This window comes from Pelodiscus sinensis, chromosome 32 (genome assembly GCF_049634645.1).
Source record: "Pelodiscus sinensis isolate JC-2024 chromosome 32, ASM4963464v1, whole genome shotgun sequence".
Classification (NCBI taxonomy): Eukaryota; Metazoa; Chordata; order Testudines; family Trionychidae; genus Pelodiscus; species Pelodiscus sinensis.
The window spans coordinates 13,165,181-13,181,444 of NC_134742.1; the positions used below are offsets into that span (position 1 = coordinate 13,165,181).

General features: G+C 52.7%; 1 protein-coding gene across 2 annotated transcripts; it reads right to left on the minus strand.

Annotated features, from left to right (window-relative positions):
- Positions 1-1,270: 1,270 nt before the first annotated feature.
- On the minus strand, positions 1,271-15,426 carry LOC142823113 (C-type lectin domain family 2 member B-like). 2 transcript variants are annotated; one of them, XM_075913422.1, is made up of 6 exons: positions 15,304-15,426; positions 8,864-9,307; positions 7,313-7,429; positions 4,509-4,693; positions 2,467-2,573; positions 1,271-1,940 (listed from the first exon to the last, which is right to left on the minus strand). In XM_075913422.1, exons 2-6 carry the CDS (start codon positions 8,976-8,978, stop codon positions 1,796-1,798), a joined length of 669 nt encoding a protein of 222 aa, XP_075769537.1. In that variant the 5' UTR covers positions 8,979-9,307; positions 15,304-15,426; the 3' UTR covers positions 1,271-1,795. The 2 variants fall into 2 exon arrangements, with proteins under 2 accessions (XP_075769537.1, XP_075769536.1); XM_075913421.1 differs by lacking the exon at positions 15,304-15,426 and adding an exon at positions 13,454-13,536.
- Between the last annotated feature and the right edge of the window lie 838 nt (positions 15,427-16,264).

The following is a 16,264-nucleotide window of genomic DNA, read 5'->3' on the forward strand; positions in this document are numbered from 1 at the left end:
CTGATGCTTAGCACAGTGGTTAAGGTGCTTCTCTGCAAAACTCTTCACACCTTGGCTACGTCTAGACTGGCATGATTTTCCGGAAATACTTTTAACGGAAAAGTTTTCTGTTAAAAGCATTTTCGGAAAAGCGCGTCTAGATTGGCACGGACGCTTTTCCACAAAAAAAGCCCCGATCGCCGTGTTCACGATCGGGGATTTTTTACACAAAACAAATCTCAGCTGTCTACACCGGCCCTTTTGTGCAAAAGTTTTGTGCAAAAGGGACTTTTGCCCGAACGGGAGCAGCATAGTATTTCCGCAAAAAGCACTGATTTCTTACAGTAGGAAGTCAGCGCTTTTGCAGAAATTCAAGTGGCCAGTGTAGACAGCTGGCAAGTTTTTCCGGAAAAACTGGCCAGTCTAGACACAGACCTTGTGTATTCAGGGATTGTGCCCAGGAATTGCGCCTGACCAGCAGGAGAACAGCCCGACTCTTTCAATGCCCTGTGTGTCTGTGACGTAGTGGGGGTAACTTGCTAGAGCTGTGGCGACCTCTGCTGTCTGTAGCAAGACTCAGCAGGGAAAGGGTGAGTCATTATGCAAAGGTGGCTCCAAACTGGTCGGACCAGCCACCCCCCAGGGAGAGGAACAAAGGAAGGTGGGATGCTGCCCGTGGCTGGGGGGCAGGGCTGCAAGAGAGAGAGTTAGTTCCTGTCTGGAAAGCAGGGGAGAAGGAGCTGGGGAGGGGGGCTGGGACTCCCCCATCTCCAGGGGGCACTGAGGCCTCTTAGCCCCAGTTCCTGTAACCAGATTACATCTGTGCTGTGCTGTATCCTGGAGAAGCAATAAACCACCTCTATTCTACTGGCTGGTGGAGTCTGTTTGTGCCATTTCGGGGGTGCAGGAGACGGGAAAACCTCATCACGCCGTCACAGTGTCTCCCCACCACGCTCCCCTGGATACATCCTTTCCACCAGGGAAGGTGCATAGATGCTGAACCCTGCACTTTAATAGGCAGAGACCATGGAAAAGCCCCTCCCACGAAGACATCACTCCCCTCCACGTTGGCAGAGTTTCCCCTTGTTCATGGGGGGCCTCCAGTGTTTCCCCTCATTCATGGTGGGACCTTCCCCATCTTGGGGAGGGAAAGACAAGGAGGAGGACAGTGAAAGAGGAGACTCACACACTGTCCTCAGCTTATTGGGCTTTGTTGGCAGGGGGCAGCTGCTGCCTCAGTTTCTCTGCTGGGGGTGGACCCATAAGGCCCTAAGGCTTGCCAAATAAAAGCTTCTCTTCTGGGAACTGTTTATTATAAAAATTTTCCTTGGGAGACGTCCGGCTCCTTTGAGCCTCGCTGGCCGCAGGTTCCTCCGCACGAGGAACTGGAGGCAGTAACTCCGCCCCTTCCCGAGCTACTCAGTCACGGAGGGGCTGTGCAGGAGATGAAGAAACTCCCTGGCCCACAGCCAGTGGGCCCCAGGAGGGAGACAGAACTCCTGGCACACCCCAAACTGGCCATGGGCTGGAGCTGCAGCCTCTGCCAGACCAGGCTCCCTCTCCGAGTCCAGGGTGGGGGGCTGCTGGAACAGAACCAGAGCAGACGTGCAAGGACGTGGCCTTCATGTGAAATCGGTGGAGTGTCAAACAGGCCAATGGGAGGCAGAGACTCCCCGGGGGGAGGGCAGCTTTGTTCTGTCCTCCAACAAGCATCTCTCTTCCTTGCTGCTGGGCCCCCCGCGCCTTTGCCAGCACATCACGTGCCCCACATGCTGGGGCTGCTTTGGGACAGCCCCGTTGTCAGGATCAGGCCACGTCATCCAGGCCATGGTGACTTGACTCCGCCTTCTGGGCTCCGGGCGGGTTTGCTGCAGATCCAGCGGCCTTCCCCTGAGCAGCGCGAGCTGCCGCAATGGCCGTTGCTGAGAAACGCGCACCGCTCGCCGCCCGCTATCGCAAACCTGCAACACACAACGAGCCGCCCCACCCAGCGATTAGCGCAGCTCCCACTGACCCCAAGGCCACAGAGCCTGCCTAGGAGAGCGTGTCCCAGGAACCAGACTTCTCAAGTCACGGCGCCCGGCCTTAACCACAGGGCCAGGCTCAGGGGAGCTGCCTCAGTCATACAGGGTTGCCAGATGGCTTAAAAAAAAATATCAGACACAAATTTGATAAAAGTGTCAAAAAAAGAAAAAAGCAGCAGCAGCAGCACTGGGAATTAATCAGGGAGAGACCTGGGGGGTGATTCCAGAGGTTGGGCCGAAATGCAGTCACGGCCCCTTTAATTGCCGCACATCCCAAACGGGTTTCCGTCAAGCACCGAACCAGGCCCGGGAAAAGCAGAAAAACTGGCTTAAATAGAAAATTTCTATGGCCAATATTGTCTCAATTTGTTTACCGGACACAAAGTCCAAATACCAGACTGTCCAGTTCAATACCAGACACCTGGCAACCCTGGCGGAGTGAACAGCACTCAACGGGACTCACCTCTGGTTGAATTCGGTGCCATTGGTCCATTTCCAGGGCTGGCCTGGTTCCCTCCGGAGCCCGATCCAGTAGTTAGAGTTGAGGTCTTTATAGCGCTTTATGAAATCCTGTCACAGAGGAAAAGAAACATGCCTCACACCCCATTTCTTGGCCCTCTACAACCAACACTGGGTTCTCTGGGCTATTACATAGGGGGCCAGGAAAGCTGGGAATTCTGCACCAGGAAATGACAATCCAGTTTCGAGACAGCACCCAACCGCTCCATAAAATACAGGGAAATCTGTCCAGGTATGGACATCACACTAAGACTAGCCTAGTGAATTTTTCAGAGCTGGCTGGAGATTTTCCATCACAATATTTCCATTACAAAATGTTTCCTGCAGAAAGGAACTTTTCAGTTAAATGTCAAATTTGCTGAAATTCTTCCATTTACCACCAAGTAATGATTGTGTTTTGGCTCTGTTCAACATTAGTCTGTGGCCAGCTGGGCTACCAGGGTTGCCTCGTGGGAATTATATTTGTCTCATGCTTCCATCCCCTTCTATGATTTGAGTTTCCCCAGACTACGTCTCCCACGATGCAGCAGGGTTTCCCTAAGCCACTGCTGTGCATCATGGGAAATGTAGTTTAGCTAGGGATCCTGGCGCACAGAAGAGAAGGGGAGCAAAAGAGACCATGACAACTCCCATGACGAAACATGCCTGCTGTTTAGTGTTGCATCAGGCTGAAACCAAATGTTTTGGATTTGCTTTTACAAGCCAAGCTGTTTTGATCTGTGAATGTCTGAAAAAATTGCAGGACAATGTAGCACTTTAAAGACTAACAAGATGGTTTATTGTTAGTCTTTAAAGAGCTACATTGTCCTGCATTTTGCTTCAGCTACCCCAGACTAACACGGCTACATTTCTATCACTGAAAAAATTGGTTTGATCAAATGTTGAAACCAGACTGTCATGGCGTGGACCAGGCCCTGTGTTGCAGCCCAAAAAGACTATAGAGAAGTCTTCAAGCATGCTAGAGTGGCTGCAAGGGAGATAGCCTATCAAGGAGTCAGGAAGTCCCTATAAAAGGAGTTACAAAGCAGAGCAGCAGTCAGTTGCTGTGTGGAACCCAAGGCATGCAGACCTGGTGACTGGCCAGAGTCACTACAGAGAACACGGAGATGGACCCTGGAAAGGTTTGTGTGATAGCACATGGGGTGTGCGACTTGGCCAGAGGGCTGTGTCGCCATGGGTGCTTTGTGACTGTGCTCGACCAGAGGAGGGCGCTCTCCAGAAAGGTTAGTGTGGCCCTGTTACACAGACGGTTTCCTATATGGCTGGATCTGAATGGAACGTTACAAGCGGATTTATTTCAGTCTCTTGTTCTGGGTCTGATGCTTTGACATTTGTTTTTCTCCTGAATTTCCCTTAGGCTAGACATGCTGATTTGTAAGCAGCGCTGGTATTTAGCAGCTCCCTGGCTCTGCGTCCCAGGCCTTTAAACACTCCTGTTTCTGACCCAACCCCATGAATTACTGAGACTCTTATACTGGCTGGTGGCTTTTGTAACACTCCAGAGTCTGGGGATTACAGGAGACCCTTGTCTTTCCTAGGTAGAAACTCATGGCTGCTGAGAAACTTGAAAATGTGAGCCCCTAAAAGCTTTGACACTGGAAAAATTAGAAGCCCTCATGGCTGTTGTTTGGAAATGAATCACATGGTTTTGGGAGGGGGGGGGGGGCCTGACTGCAGAGTTTTAAATGCCTGGGCTGACAAGGGTGCTCCTGTCACATAAAAGGGGCTGAGAAGCATCTCGATTCCTCCTGCTGGGAATTCCCCAGGAGCAGAGGGTCGGCACATTACTCTCTCAGGGCTCTGACTCCATGCCCGGTGTGTAGGGAGGATGGGGCATGGGCAGAGCCCTCAGAGCTGCAGCTGTTCTGGGCTAGGAGAAATTGCACTAAATTCCAGCAGCATCCGGGGCCAGGCCAGTCCCAGGACAAGCCCAGCCTACAGCCGTCTGTGCCTCCCCTACCCCGTGCAGCCCAGAATCAGTCTCACCATCTCCTGCTGTGTGTCAATCCCAGCCAGGGAGGCGCCGTGGGCAGAGCAGTTCTTTTGGCTGTCGGTCCAGGTTGCTTCAGGCTCTGAGAAATAGTAACACTTCCCCCGGTACCCAACCCAGCCATCAGGGCAGGCAGCCACCCAGCAAGCAGCAGCCGTTGGAGACGGCTCAGGTATCCTGTCTGGAGAGGAGAAAGCAGCAGGGTGAGAGATTTGTGCACAACTTGCTCTGTAGCCAAGGGAACGGGGCCCCAGAACACCACACCATGGCACACAGTGCACACATGTACAGCTGATTGTGCGGAGACACGTTCCCCTTTACAACAGACAGGCCAGGGTGGGGAAAAAGGCCTCACACGGTACCCACCTACCAATGAGAAAATTATAAACAGCCAGCAGGTGGCGCTGCCACCCCCGCAGCCAGGTAGAGACGGACACACTTGGGATTGGTGCAACCAGCCAGCAGGTGGTGCTGTTACCACTCAGCAGGGTACAGGGGAGAGGCCGGGTTTCGATCAGCGCCACCTAGTGGCCGGTAATCTCTGTCAATGCAGGTGAGATGCTCCCTAGACACACTCCCGAGATCTGGCCCAAGAGGGTCAGAAACCACAGGGGGCCAGCCTGGTCCCACCCCTCTGCCATATCTGCTTGACCCCACAGTAGGGGCAGCAGCTGTTCCAGCTCCCAAGTCAGAGTCTCAGAGCACGACAGGAGTTAGGCTAATGGGAGTCTCTCTCTACTGGGAGCACATCCCTGTGTTTTGTGCACCTTTCTGGAAGGGAAGGTGGAAACATGAAGGTGAAGACCATAAGAGTGGCCGTACTGGGTCAGACCAAAGGTCCATCCAGCCCAGTAGCCTGTCTGCTGACAGTGGCCAATGCCAGGTGTCCCAGAGGGGGTGAACAAAACAGGAAACATCCAGTGATCCATCCCTGGTAGCCATCCCTGCCCATTGTGGCTAAAAGCCATTGCTGGACTGATCCTCCACAGGTGTATCTAGTTCTTTTTGAACCTGTTCAAGTCCTGGCCTTCACAACATCCTCTAGCAAGGAGTTCCACAGGTTGACTGTGTGTAGCATGAAGAAGAACTTCCTTGTGTTTGTTTTAAACCTGTTGCCTATTAATTTTATCAAGTGACCCCCCAGTTCTTGTGCTATGGGGAACAAGTAAATCACTTTCTCTGATTCACTTTCTCCACACTAGTCATGATCTTATAGGCCTCTAGCCTATTCTCTCCTTAGTCTCCCCTTTTCTAAACTGAAAAGTCTCAGTCTTTTTAATCTCTGGTCATACAGGACCCGTTCCAACCCCCTCCTCATTTAATTGCCCTTTTCTAAACCTTTTCCAAAGCTAAAATATCTTTTTTGAGATGAGGTGATCTCATCTAGACGCAGTATTCAAGATGTGGGCATCCCATGGTTTTATATAGAGGCAATCAGATATTTTCTGTCTTATTCTCCATCCATTTTTAATCATTCCTAACTTTGTTTGCTTTTTTGGCTGCCGCTGCACACTGGGTGGATGTTCTCATAGGTCTACACTGCTGTGTTTTTTCCCCCCCACAGAAGATATGCAAATCGTACTCTCATTTGCATATTTTGTGCCAATCCTTTTTGCAGAAGAGGTTTTGCCGATAAAAAGCCCCATGTAGATGGGGCAATTTGTCGGAACAAAAAAAATCTTTCACAAGATCCCTTATTCCCCAAAAATGAGGTTTACAGGATCTTGCACAAAAGACGACAAATGCCCATGTCTACATGCGGCTTTTTAATGGCAAAACCTCTTCCACAAAAAGGATCGGCACAAGATATGCAAATGAGAGCACGATTTGCATATCTTCTGTGGGAAAAACCTGACAGTGTAGCCGTAGCCTGATCAGAGGACTCTCCCCAATGACTCCAAACTCTGTCTGTTGCGCTAGTGAGGAGGGGGAATCCTGGTGCTGCCCTACAGACACCACAAGAGTGTTACGCTCTGTCTACACTGGCCGAAGCGGCCACACACAAGGTGTGGGGAGAAGAATCAGACCCCGGCCTGGTATTGCCCAGTGATTTTTTTCACTCTCCTCCCCACCCCCCTGCTGGCACAGCGCTCTCCCGCCACGGTCTATGCAGGGGAGTGAGACTATGTCAACATTACGAGTTCTCTTGGCAAAAAATATGCTAATGAGCAGTGTATTTGCATGAGACCGGATTTCATTTGCATATTTTCTGCCGATCCATTTTTGCGCAAAAACTAGCAGTGTGGACCCCAAAAGGGGGTTTACTGATCTTGTGGGAAAAGGGGGTTTTTCAGAAAAAGAAAATATCCACACTGCTTGTTTTATTGCAGAAAACCAGATAGGCAGAACATATGCAAATGAGATCACAACTCATGCAAATGAGTCCTTCATTAGCATATTTTTTGGCCAAGAAAACTAGTCGTAGTCTGAATGTGTGTCCCCATGAGAGTGCTAACGTTTTGGGAAGGATGGAATCTAACCACAGAAATGGCCCAGTTTCTGATGCAGCATCCATGGAACAGCACTGAGCACCCTGTGACCCCAAAGGTTCCTCCCATCTTGGGGGGGGAAGGGGGGAACACCATGACTCCTAGGCCTGGGTAACCAGGTGTGAGGGGCATGGCTGATTGAGCTGCCAACTGGTGGGACTCTGAGGGGGGTGGAGGTAGACCCCACAGGGGGCTCAGCAGAGTCAGGTGTGAGGGCTGAAGCAGTGGAGGAGTGGGGTGGGGGGGAGGGAGAAGAAGTCGGGTGGGCCTGTGGTGTTTCCGAGAGGGGCCTATGTGGGTGCTTCACTCACCTGGCCGGGCCGCGAGGATGATGATGAGGATGACGACCAGGCTGGCCAGGAGAAGAACGAGAAGCAGGTTCAGAACCGCGCAGCGCTGGGCCAACGCTTCCAACCGAAACCACAAACCTGCAAGAGAAATCGCCGTTCATGCGCATGCTGCTTTCTATTACAGGGAGGGGCAGGGCCCGCACTATCAGCAGCAGGTAGAGCTGGGTTGTTTTTTTTTTAAAGGGGGGGATATTTTGCAAAGAGCAAGAAGTGAAAATTTTCACTCCAAGGGGGGCGGTCCTTTCAACTAAAAAAAAAACCAGAAAAAACGTGGGTATCAACTGGAGATATTCAGTATTCTCCCTTTAAATCAGTGTTTCTTAAACTTTTTACGACCGAGGAACACCAAACAATTTTTTTTTAAAGGGTCAAGGAAAAGTTGAGTTAAAAAAAAGGTCGCTTGCCTATTTAAGGGTGGCCATTTTGAACTCTGTTCTCCGTGGCACACCTCTGACTGCCTGGCGACAGGGTTCTCTGCAAAGGGAGAGGAGACCCCGACATTTCCAACCCAAAATGGATCCGTCTGCTGGTTTCAAACACAAACATCTCTTCCCCTCCCCTCTCCCCCAAACAATAACTTGTCTGGTAGAAAGGAAGACGGGTCTGGGTTCTATGTGACACCCTGAAAACATCTGACCAAAGGGATTCATGGGGAGAAGGGAGAAATCTCTTATTAAAGAAAGCCATTTCCACTCAGAAGGTGTAGATAAAAATTTGACCAGCCCGTCCAGGACTGTAGGAGGAAGTGAGGTGAATATGGAAGAACGAGACAGAGGGATCTCCAGGCATGTTTATACTTAGCACAAGATCGATCTCTGGAGGTCGATCTAGCATTTGATTTAGAGGGTCTAGTATAGACCTGTAAATCGAGCGCCGAGGGCTACCCCCGCTAGCATCCAGTACTCCCCCTTCTGCTATGCATTTTGTGTACCTGGAGTTGCGTACCTTAAGCTGACCTAGTCTAGACCAGACCATATGGGGTACATCTATACTGCACTGCTATTTCGGAATCAACTATTCCAGAATAGCTATTCCGAAATAGCACATTTACACTGCAGGGAAGCCTCAAAAATCAGTCCAAGGCAGGCTTCCCTAATGTAGACATGCTCTCTCGATTTAAAGCCCCAGGAGGAATAATTTGGAATGGCCCTGGGGAGGGGCTATTTCAAAATAGCAGCCGTGGTGCATCTACACACGCCTTATTCGGAAATAGCTATTTCGGAAGAGGCATTATTCCTCGTAGAACAAGGCTTACAGATTCCGGAATAAGCTGCCCATTATTTCGAGATAACAGAATGGCTTTGCAGACGCTCGCATTATTTCAAAATAACGCTCGTTATCTCAAAATAACAGTGGAGTGTAGACACACCGCAAGCCTCTGTGCCGACCCTGGCAGGCAGTAACTGGTTTGTTTCTTTTCATACAGATCAGCCACTAGAGGGAGACCAAGGTCCACGTTAATACGGGTTCCACGTGGAAGGGGAGCTGTAGAACGACCCCAAAGAGACTGACCTGAAAACTTCTCATCCTTGTGCGCGGTGCCATTTGGGAGTAGGTTTGACCTTGTCTCCCCATTCTCCATCTTTCGGGGGTCTGAGAGATCCGTGGCCATGTCCACCGGAACCATCCTTCTACAGCCAGGAACTATGGGCCGTGGTCACTGTGGGTCCAGCAGAGCCTTATGGAAAGGAGACCCTCAGAGAAGATCAATACGGTGAGAAGTTTGGCTACATGGGGTGATCAGGAAACCCCTCTTTCCAATATCACTGGATGGGGAGTTTGGCCCAAATGCCCCGACCAGCCAGGCTGGGTCTGAGCCGGGTTCCAATGAGCCGGTCCAAAGCTCTCCTGGTCTCTGCTTTTATCTTCAGGGTCAACCCAACTAGCTGCAGGTGCTGAATGATCCCGGCTCCGTGTCTCTTCCCTGGTGCCCGGAGGGGGGTGGGAGGCGGGTTCCTGCGGAGAGAATTGCGGAATCACTCGGACTGGCTGGTGTCACTGGTTTATCTGCCCAGCCCCAGCCCTGCCCAGCTGGGGCAGGTGGAGCTGACAGAGCCGGGGCTGTCTTGGTCTCTCTACTGTCGGCTGCAGGCTCCTTAAGTCCCTGACACACCCAGGGAGCCAGTACCACAGACAGAGAGTGGGGCCAGACCCCTGATGTGTGTGACTTGGGGCAGCCCCACTGAAACCCTTGAGCCCTGCCCCCCAACTGGTGAAATGAGCCAGTGCCCCACTGGGGTTACCCTCCGCCCCCCACAGCTCTGATTGGTGATGTCTGAGTGTAGAGTTGCACCCACCACATCTGAACAGGCAGGAATGATCAGCAGGAGGGGCAGGAAATTGCTGTACCAGACAGTGATGGAATCACCCGTCCCTCCCACACCCCCTCTGGTTAGACACTGGGGCTCATATCTTGCCACAGAAGGATCTGGAGCCTTTCCCACTAAGTTACTGTGTAATATTAATGGTTCTCTCTCAGGGCAGCTTCATCATCCCTAGAATGTAACATGCTGGGCAGGAGGGAAAAAAAAGATCAACGGGATCTTGTGGCAGGGAGTTCCACAGGTCATTTGTGCCTGGTGTGAAAACCTATTCCCTGCCATCAGGCTGGAATGCGGTGCCTTTGTGAATCAGGGAAGCAGGCTGTGGCCCAGAGACTTACTTGCCAGCTGCCAAACTAGCCTGCCTGCCTGCAGCACTTAAAATGTTTCCAAGCCAGCCGGCCTGCCTGGCCAGGTGCTTCATGAACAACTCAGCCAAAGAGAGGGGGCGTGGTTCTGAGCTGCCTGTTATTCTAACACAGGGGTCTCCAAACTACGGCCCGCGCGAGGCCCTCTCATCCGGCCCGTGGAGACCTTTTTGTCTGGCCCCGCCTTCTTCCGCGTGCTGGCGAGATTATCCCTGAGGCGCTCTCGGTTTAAACTACGTTTCCCAGAAGCCCTTTCGATGCCGCCGTTTCAGTCCCTCTCAACCCAGATTGGGCGGGGTCACGCGTTGTGGGCGGCACCAACCGGAGCCAATCAGGCGGAGGGTGGCTGCGGCGGTGGAAGGAGAGAGCTTGAGTCCGAGCATTGGTGTCAGCGGGAGAAACGGATTTGCAGGCGGCTGCGCGAGGCCCCAGCGTGCGCACGGGACAGCAGGTAGCCCAGGTCAGGGACGGCTCCGTGTGCCACTTGGCCGGGCGGGCGAAAAAGGGGGGTCTCGAAGGCGGGCTCCGGATCAGACCCGGCGGCAGAGGATCGCGGGAGGCTGGACGGAGGGGAGGAAACCCGACGGTGGTTTCTCAGGGGCTAGGAGCGAGGGGCTACTTCTCCGGGGCCGGGGCTGAGGAGCTGGTGCCCATTGCAGGAGGCAGTCTGGTTGCTGTGGCACAGCCTCTGGGTGACGCTGTGCCGTGCCTAGCGCGCTGCCCTGGTCCCTGCAGTGCGCCCTGAAGAAACATCCCTCTCCCTTCCATGTCTGGTCTCTCTCATCCACAACCCAGAGCAGCACCGCCCTGCCGGGTATCAGTCTGTGGGAGCGTTGGGCACTGCTTTCCAACTTCCTTTACCAAGTGATAACGTGTCTGCTTTCAAACCAGCTTTTCCCATTAAAATGCATGCCCCTTGTTCCATGGGGCTATGTTACAAATTGTCACCTCATTCCCTGCATGATAGGAGAGCGATCACATCTCTTCAAGTGTGAGTGTCTTAGGCTGAACATATTGCCATTTTGGCATCCAGGAAATAATTTCACCATTCACACTAATACAGGCGTTCATGTGTAGTGTATCAATGTGTTATTAAATAATAACTGAATAAAATAATATTAAATAAATAATTAAAAACAACATCCATGTTTTGATTGTTTTTTATTTGGACCTCAAGTGTGTAGTCGGCCCCCGAACTGCTGTTTGATAGTTAATGCGGCCCTCGGGCAGAAAAGTTTGGAGACCCCTGGTCTAACACAAAGCTCCCATTGGCCGGTTTCTGACAAACCAAGTTTTAAAAAAGAGAGGGAGCCCTGTAGCCATGTTTCTGCCTGAGGCAAGGTGGGGAGCCTGCCTGAGGCTCCCTGCTGCCTCCATGGGCCGGATCCATCCCACAGGCCATATTTTGCCCTGGCCTGGCTTATATCACCCTTGATAAGCGCCTGTCCAACCTGCTCTTCAATATCGCCAGAGATGGAGATTCCACAAAACCTTGGACAACTTATTCCAGTGTTTCACCACCCTGATAGGCAGGAACTTTTTCCTAATGTCCAACCTCAACCTCCCTTGCTGCAGTTTAAGCCCATTGCTTCTTGCCCTGTCCTCAGAGGTCAAGGGGAACAATTTTCCCCCTCTTCCTTATAACACCTTTTAGATACCTGAAAATGGCTCTCATGTCCCCCCTCAATCTTCTCTTTTCTAAACTAAACAAACCCAGTTCTTTCAGCCTTCCTTCATAGCTCATGTTCTCTAGACCTTTCATCATTCTCGTTGCTCTTCTCTGGACCCTCTCCAATTTCTCCACATCCTTCTTGTAATGTGGGGCCCAACACTGGACACAATACTCCAACTGAGGCTTAATCAGCGCAGGGTAATGGAGGGGGAGGAGTAGGGAGAGGAGAACTGCTAAATTGCCAGTCCCCATTTTGTCCATAACGAGGCTTGGCAGAATGTTATGCTTATTTCTTTATCATTTGGATGGAGAATAGGGATTTTTAAGCTTCCCCCTGCCCCCATCATCAACTTAAAATTTTCACAGCTGCCCAAAACTGATGGCGCTCAAGGCAATTATTTAATGAGAAGCTGATGCGGAGATCCACACAAGTCATGTGCGGTAAGCCATGAACACAAAAGCCAATCTCACACACTAAATACCGTCCCACCAACCAATCAGACCTGGCTTTACTCTTCCTTCGCTGTAACAACCCCCTTCAGAAACAGGCTGGTGACTGCAAAGCTTGGATGATGCATTTCTCATATCTACATTGTGATCACCCCCCACAGAAATATTGGTGACATTGATGTCTGCCAGCTTTACCAAGAGACAGCTGATTCTCCCCAGCCCAGGCATGCCATGTGAGAGGGAGAGAAAACTGGGATGCAGAAAACGCAGCAGTTTCTCCATTAAGGCTACGTCCAGATTGCAAGCTTCTGCAAAAAGCTTCTTGCAACAAGAGTGCATCCACACTGCAAAAGTGCATCGTAAAAGCAACACGCTTTTGCACAAGCATGTCCAGACTGCAGGGACTCTCTTTACAGAATGGCTATCAGGGCACCAGTGCTTTTTCCGATTGCTTCTTTTTGCACAAGCCCCTCCCCCTCCATTTCTCGTCCACACACCCCTTCTTGTGCAAGGGCTCGTGCAACAAGGCATTCTTCCTCGTGGAAAGAGAGCACCAACAGTGCACAATCCCCTCTGCTCTTTTGATTTTTCTGTGCCACAACATGCTGGGAGTCTGGACGTGCCACAAGTCTAGGGGCACATCCTGGGAGCCTGTTTCTTCCCTGCCTGCCCCTTGTGCCATTCCTGCCCCCTGCCTTGGGGGGGGGGAGAGAGATGACATGCCCCGGGTTAGAATGCTCCCCATCACCCCCTGGGCTGTGCCAGCAACGTACAGGGAGAGAGACAGGCGCTTTCTGCAAGCAGCGAGCAAAGAGCAAACAGACTTTTCTCTCTAGATTGCTCATTGCTCTGCTGGGCCCCTGCCGAACACACCTCCCCACGCACTCATCCAGCAGCCTCCCTCCCAGCCCTATAGAAATGCTACACCCCCCCTCCCCCCCCCCCACACACACACACACGAGCTGGGTGAGCAATTTAATGAGTCACTGGAGTTTAAACTCCACGCCCGTCAGCGTGTGACTCTCGCAGGAAGGGAAGCAGCTGCCCTGCCCAGGCAGATCTGGGGGATTTTTCCCCCCGCCGGGCCAGGCAGATCTGGTCCTGAGTGGGGCAAGATCCGGCAGCTCTGGGGGGCCCAGCAGAGCCCATGGCTTGCCCCACCTGCAGCCAGCTGGGCAAAGGAGCTGGCTTCGTAGAGACAATGCAGGGGAGGGGCGGTGCCAGCCTGACCCCACCCCTTTAAGGGCCCCACCCCCCTGGCAGGTACCCCCGCCTGCAGCCGTCTGCTCACCTGCTCGGCAGCCGCGACCCGCCCTGCAGCCACTAAGGGGTTAACTCCGCCTGCGAGCACAGAGCTATAGGATCGCGCGCCCCGCTCCAGGTCCCTTTTATAGGGATGCACCGCCAGTCCCGCCCCGCCCCCTTGCTCTGATTGGAGAGGCGGGAGGGGGCGTGGCAATAGGGCCAAAGGGAACTCCCCCCCCGCAGGATGGGTACAGCCTGCAGCCAAGAACCTGCAACACGGATTCTGTAGGAACAGAGCGCAGCGGTCACCCAAGCGCACCCCAGACTCTGGGGTTTGCCAGGGCCATGCAGCCTGGGTAGGACCTACAGAAATAGGTGGCCCCAATGCCCCTCCCCCTTCTCAGAGCTGCCCCGGGGGGGCCCGGCCCCGGATCCCTCAGTAGCCCCCCTGAGAATGTCTGAGGGCTGAGACAGGGAGTGCCAGGCTACGTCTACACTGGCATGATTCCCCAAAAATGCTTTTAACGGAAAAGTTTTCCGTTAAAAGCATTTTCGGAAAAGCGTGTCTAGATTGGCAGGACGCTTTTCCGCAAAAGCATTTTTTGCAGAAAAGCGTCCGTGGCCAATCTAGACGCGGTTTTCCGCGAAAAAGCCCCGATCGTCATTTTCGCCATCGGGGCTTTTTTGCAGAAAACAGGACTATGCTGTCTACACTGGCCCTTTGGGGCAAAAGTCTTTCGGAAAAAGACTTTTGCCCGAACGGGAGCAGCCTAGTTTTTCCAGAAAAGCACTGACGATCTTACATGAGATCGTCAGTGCTTTTCCGGAAATTCAAGCGGCCAGTGCAGACAGCTGGCAAGTTTTTCCGGAAAAGCAGATGATTTTGCGGAAAAACTTGCCAGTCTAGACACAGCCCTTGAGTAAAGCCCACAGGGGCCCCTGAAATTGCTTTGCCCCAGTTCGAGTTAACATTTGACTGCTGCGTGTAGCCACGGGCGGTTAGTTCGGACTAGGGAGATTTAAAAATGGCGCCCGGATGGGAAGATACAAATCAAGCACAGGATATTTAAATCCCGGGCTTCATTTGCAACTTCGAATGCCTGCATTAGCCTTCCTAGTTCGAATTAGGGGGCTAGTGTAGACATACCCCTACTGTGGGCCAGAACCAGGCAAGCCAGGGCTGGCAGGGGGAGGAAGCTGCCTCGTTCCCCTTTCCCCCAGCCTGCTGCTATGATTGGGCGTCATTGCAGTCAATAGGAGCAGCAGGGGGCGGTGCCTGGGATCAATGGGGGACTTGAAGCCATGTGCATCTTGGGGGTGCTGCACCAGGTAAGTGCCCCCCTAATTGCCCAGACTCCCCCAACCCACTTCTACACCCCCTCCAACCCAGCCCACCTACCCCCACTCTGCACTGGCACCCCCTCCTGACCAAACCCCCACATCCCCACTCTGCTCCTGCACCCTCTTTTCCATGCAGCCCTCCCACCCCCCAGCCTGCTTCTGCCCCCCCCACAGACTCCCACCCCTAACCCGCTGCTGAACTGTACCCTCCCCCCAGACCCGCCAACCCCCACCCCATTCTTGCACCCTCCCTCCTGCCCTGACTTCACACCCCAAGCCCTCTTGCCAGAATCTCCCCCTGCACACTCATTTCTGGCTCCACCCCAGAGCCTGGGGGGGCCCAAAATCTACTAGCCTGGACACCCCCACGCTCTGGTGTGCGAGGGGAAGGTGAAGAGTGTCTGTCTCCTCAGCTGGGTGAGAGGGTTTTTTTGTTTGCTTCTCCCTTGCGTGCGGCCCTCGACTGATTTTCCTGTGTCAGTGGCACCCGACCCAAAAAAGGTTCCTCACCCCAGGCTTAGCCTCTGTTCTTTCACCAGGCAAACGCCTCCTTACCTCTGGTGGCCCTGTGGGTCTCTCTTCCTCTCTCCTGTTCCCGGCACTGCTTCCTCCTAGGCAGCTCCCTGAACGGTTTTGTGTGGGAGCAGAAGGCAGCTGGTTCCCAGCCTCTTATTGGGGTGGGACGTACTAGAATCCTTCAGCATTGCATTCCTTCCCCAATTTGGAAAGGGAAAGGAGAGGATGAGTTCAGAGGGTGGATTTTGCACATACCAGGAGTTCAGTGCAGACACACAGAGGCACAGAACTATTATAGAACCACAGAGTAGGCAGAGACCTCAGGCACCATCAAGTCCAGCCGCTGCCCAAAGCAGGATCAACCCCAACTCAATCATCCCAGCCAGGGCTTTGTCCAGCTGGGACTTAAACACCTCTAGGGATGGAGATTCTACTCCCTTGGAAACCCATCCCAGTGCTTCCCTACCTGCCCAGAGAAATCGTTTTTCCTACTATCCAACCTAGACCTCCCCCACTGTAACTTGAGACCATTGCTCCTTGTTCTGCCGCCTGCCACCACGGAGAACAGCCTCTCTCCATCCTCTTTGAAACCCCCTGCGGGAAATTAAAGGCTGCTCTCAAATCCCCCCTCACTCGTCTCTTCTGCAGGCCAAACAAGCCCAATCCCTCAGCCTCTCCTCCTAGGTCATGTGCTCCAGCTCTCTGATCATTTTGGTCGCCTTCCGCTGGCCCCTCTCCAATGCGCCCACGTCCTTTCTGTAGTGGGGGGCCCAGAATTGGACACAATACTCTGGGGCTACGTCTACACTGGCATGATTTTCCGAAAATGCTTTTAACGGAAAACTTTTCCGTTAAAAGCATTTTCAGAAAAGTGCGTCTAGATTGGCAGGATGCTTTTCTGGAAAAGCACTTTTTGTGGAAAAGCGTCCATGGCCAATCTAGACGCGCTTTTCCGCAAAAAAGCCCCGATCGCTATTTTCGTGATCGGGGCGTTTTTGTG

Coding starts and splice junctions, on each gene's coding strand:
- LOC142823113 (XM_075913422.1), bottom strand. CDS start 8,978: ATGGTTCCGGTGGACATGGCCACGGATCTCTCAGACCCCCGAAAGATG. Junction 7,430..8,863: donor CAAGGATGAGAAGTTTTCAG/GTCAGTCTCTTT, acceptor TTTCTCTTGCAG/GTTTGTGGTTTCGGTTGGAA. Junction 4,694..7,312: donor CATCCTCGCGGCCCGGCCAG/GTGAGTGAAGCA, acceptor TCTCCTCTCCAG/ACAGGATACCTGAGCCGTCT.